The sequence below is a fragment of the Cebus imitator genome, unplaced genomic scaffold, assembly GCF_001604975.1.
Source record: "Cebus imitator isolate Cc_AM_T3 unplaced genomic scaffold, Cebus_imitator-1.0 Scaffold198, whole genome shotgun sequence".
Taxonomy (NCBI): Eukaryota; Metazoa; Chordata; class Mammalia; order Primates; family Cebidae; genus Cebus; species Cebus imitator.
In genome coordinates, this window is record NW_016107513.1 from 2205160 (window position 1) to 2208654 (window position 3495).

The window sequence follows — 3495 nt, forward strand, 5'->3', positions numbered from 1 at the left end:
ATGGAATAGCATATAACCTGGAACCTGTATAAGTAGCATAATAGGATTTATAAGATAATAAACATATAGGATAAATATATTAGAATATATAGGGTAATACAAATACATACATATGCTATATATATATCTATAATATATATGATATATGGGATAGTATGTAACCTATAACCTGTAATGTAGCATAGTAGGGTTTATAAGATAATAAATATATTAGGACATATGGGGTAATACAAATATAACTTTCTATAATTGGCTCCTTGAGCATGGGGCACTGCCTGCTGCCATGTCTCTGTGAGCACCTAAGGGTTATACACAGAGGGGCCAAACACACGACCCTTGAGAAATGTCAGCCTTGTCATGTAGTGGCATGAGGGGAAAACACTCTGGAAAAACAGTCCTTTGTTTAAAATAGAAACTTTGAAGGGAGCCAAGTTAGCACATGACAAATTACTGAATATCCCCTTCTCCTGGAGGGAAAAAAAAAAAAACCCTTCATTTCTGAAATGAGAAAGGGAATTGCTGGTACCAAAATTCACATTTCCTTTCTGGTGGAAATTCTCCAGCCAAGCTTGGCGCTAACGGAGTAGGCGATTTCACTTCATCGTCACCTCACAAAAGACTTCCAAATTCACTGCGGCAGACACCGCAAAATAAAAATGTTAAGTACATCCTAGCTGGGAGGGGATTGAAGCCTCCAGGCTCAATCAAAGGTTTGCAATAATAGGATTCATTTTAAAAAAAAGGACAGATGGGTTTAGAAAATGTTGCAGTGAAGACTGGAACGAGATGAGCTCACAGCACCAGCCTGTCTTTTGTGGACCTGCACAATGATCCCTGAGCCAGACTGGATTAGCATGCCTCACGACTAGGGGTCCAGAGACAGAGGCCTCCGGTTCCCAGGCACTTAGGGAAGAGGAGGCTGAAACGATGCATCAGATTTACAGCTGCAGTGACGAGAACATAGAAGTTTTTACCACCGTGATTCCTTCTAAGGGTGAGTGAAATTGCCCTTGACTGTTTCCTTAACGTGGCATCTTAGGCAGGAGGGGAAGGACAGTCACGTGCTGCCTTACTACGGTTTATCCTCAGGTCTCTGGGGTTCAATGGACTCTCAGTTTTGATGGTATTTGATTTTCTGGAGGGGGGAAAGAGGCACCAGAATAAACATCAATCACTGAGAAACAATCTGTCAAGGGGAAGACGAGAGCAGCTAAATACTCCCTGTTTCATTTAATTCAATACCGACAGTCCAGTACATCAGTGGAAGTGACAGCAAGCCATTGCTACAGGCACAGATGAAAACAAAATCTCAGGGCAGCTAGATAGCGACTTTCATTTTTTCCAATGAGCAAGTGGGTTCTGAAATGAGAACAGCTGGCTTAAAAGTATGATTTCTAACTGTGCCATGCAATGTGTGGAGAAATAGTCTCAGCAGCAGCTTGAAGTCCGATGAAGCAGTGAGAGAGTGCCCTGACCCCCGGACTGGCCTCTCCACAGAACCCAGGGCCACCTTGCAAACTTAACCTGAAACTAATGTTGCCAGAGAATGCAACATTAGAATCTTGACTTTATAAGCTCTTGTGGTCCTCAGTGAATGGTGTTAAAGGCTTTGGGTGAGAGTTTCAATGACTCCAAATGTCTGGTTCCTGGGCAGTCCCCTTACCACCTCCTAAGCATGGCCCCCTCTCCTGCCGCCTCTGCTCTCTGCCTGTGCTCCTGTCTTGCCCCCTCCTAGCTACCCCCATGACTCAGGCTTAGCCCCTGGTCTCATTGTCAGCCTTGAATGAAGTGGGCTGGGTGTTTGCTGGTGTTGTGAGTCCACATTCAAACAATTCCTTTCTTCCTCTGTGTCAGCCAGCCGACTGGGCCATTGCACAGCGGGGGAGGGAGAGTCTCCGTTTGGCCACAAAGAGCCAGCCTGCAGGACATAAATTAAGCTTTAGACATTTACTGCCAGATTGAGAGAGAAGGAAAAAGCTGGGAGTCTGCTGCCCACGTGCAGGAGTTGGAATTCCCTTTGGAGACTCTGAAAGTCCAAGTTGACCCTTGGAATCAGCAGTCCCGCTTTTGGGTGGAACTCTTACCCCTGGATGTTCACAGTGGCATTGATTCTAAGGGGCACAACTGAAAATAACCTAAGTGTCCATGAAGAAGGGAATGGTTAAACTGTGGTGCCGTCATGCTATGGAATACTACGCAATGTCAACAGGAATAAACTAGATCAATGCGTGTGGACATAGGTAGATCTCAAAGCATAATGCTGAGTGCCAAGCAAGCAGGCTGAAAAATTATATATGTATGATAGCATTTATGTAAATTTGGAAATATAAACCAATGCTATACATTGTTTATGAATATGTATCTAGAGAAAAACACAAAAACATAGACCGGAAACATACAGATAAAATTAGTGATCTAGTAGTCCTGAGAAGGTAGGGAAGAAATTAGGGAAGGGTAGGAAGAGAATTAAAACATTGCCTCTGATTTTGTATTTCTTGTATATTAGAAGAAAACAAAGTAGAAGCAAATATGAAAACATTATATGGTTTATTTTCTATCATTTATTTCCATTTACAAAATTTTTTTCAAACTACTTATTTATTTATTATTATACCTTAAGTATAATAACCACCCCCCTCCATTTACAAAATTTTTAAAGCAAGAAAAAGTCAAAGACAAAGTGGTTAAGGGACTGCTGCCACTTCCATACTGTGTGACCTTGGGCAAGCTACTTAACTTATCTGGGCCTGAGTTTCCACTGCTGTAAATGAGAGAAACAGAACTTACCTTCCAGGATTATATGGGTAATAAGTGTATAAATATATAAACCATCCAGAATAGTAGCTTACATGTAGTAAGTACCATTAAATACATCACTTACAAAGTGATTTCTATTTTTATTTTGTATTTAGAATAATCAACATGATCAGTTAAAGATAAATATTTAATCCTATCTTTTTTTCCTTGCCATTTTCATTCATGGCCACATCCTGGTATTAAACCAGGTATTCACTGGTATTCATGGACATTTTTCACTGCTCAGGAAGCTGTTCTCTAGAAAAGGAGTACTGGCCATTTTGCATTAGATCACAGATGGATTAAGTTTACGTCTTCTCATTTCTTGCTTTGCCTCATCTGTCCTCCAAAGCCTCCAAGCAGAGGGCTGTCCATGAGAGAAAATGGCACTAGCAGGTAGTCACCCGCATGTGAGAGAGTGATAACTCTTCATTGCATCCCTATCCCCTCACTGTAGAAATAGAGTCACTAGACTTTATCTAACAAGGGCACCTTCCTGGTATGCCGTTTCCCAAAGCCTGCAGATTAGCCATGCTTAAGGATGTTCAGAAACCAAACCTTGCCCAGCACAGCCTGGTGGTTAGGAGCGTGGGCCTCAGGTATCCTTATCTATACAGGGGAGTTCACAAAGAGTAGCTACCTTGTGAAGTTGCTGTAAAAGAGAAAGGACAGTTAATGGGCCACAATGCTGGGCACACA

The 3495-nt window shown here is 42.0% G+C and overlaps 1 protein-coding gene across 1 annotated transcript in view; it reads left to right on the forward strand.

Moving 5' to 3' along the window:
- The first annotated feature begins 408 nt into the window (after window positions 1-408).
- The window catches only part of VXN (vexin), a 26276-nt gene continuing 23189 nt past the window's right edge, over window positions 409-3495 (forward strand). Inside the window, exon 1 of the mRNA XM_017547496.2 lies at window positions 409-994. Coding sequence (XP_017402985.1) covers window positions 928-994 — 67 coding nt within the window. The 5' untranslated portion in view covers window positions 409-927. The remainder of the gene's footprint in view (window positions 995-3495) is intronic.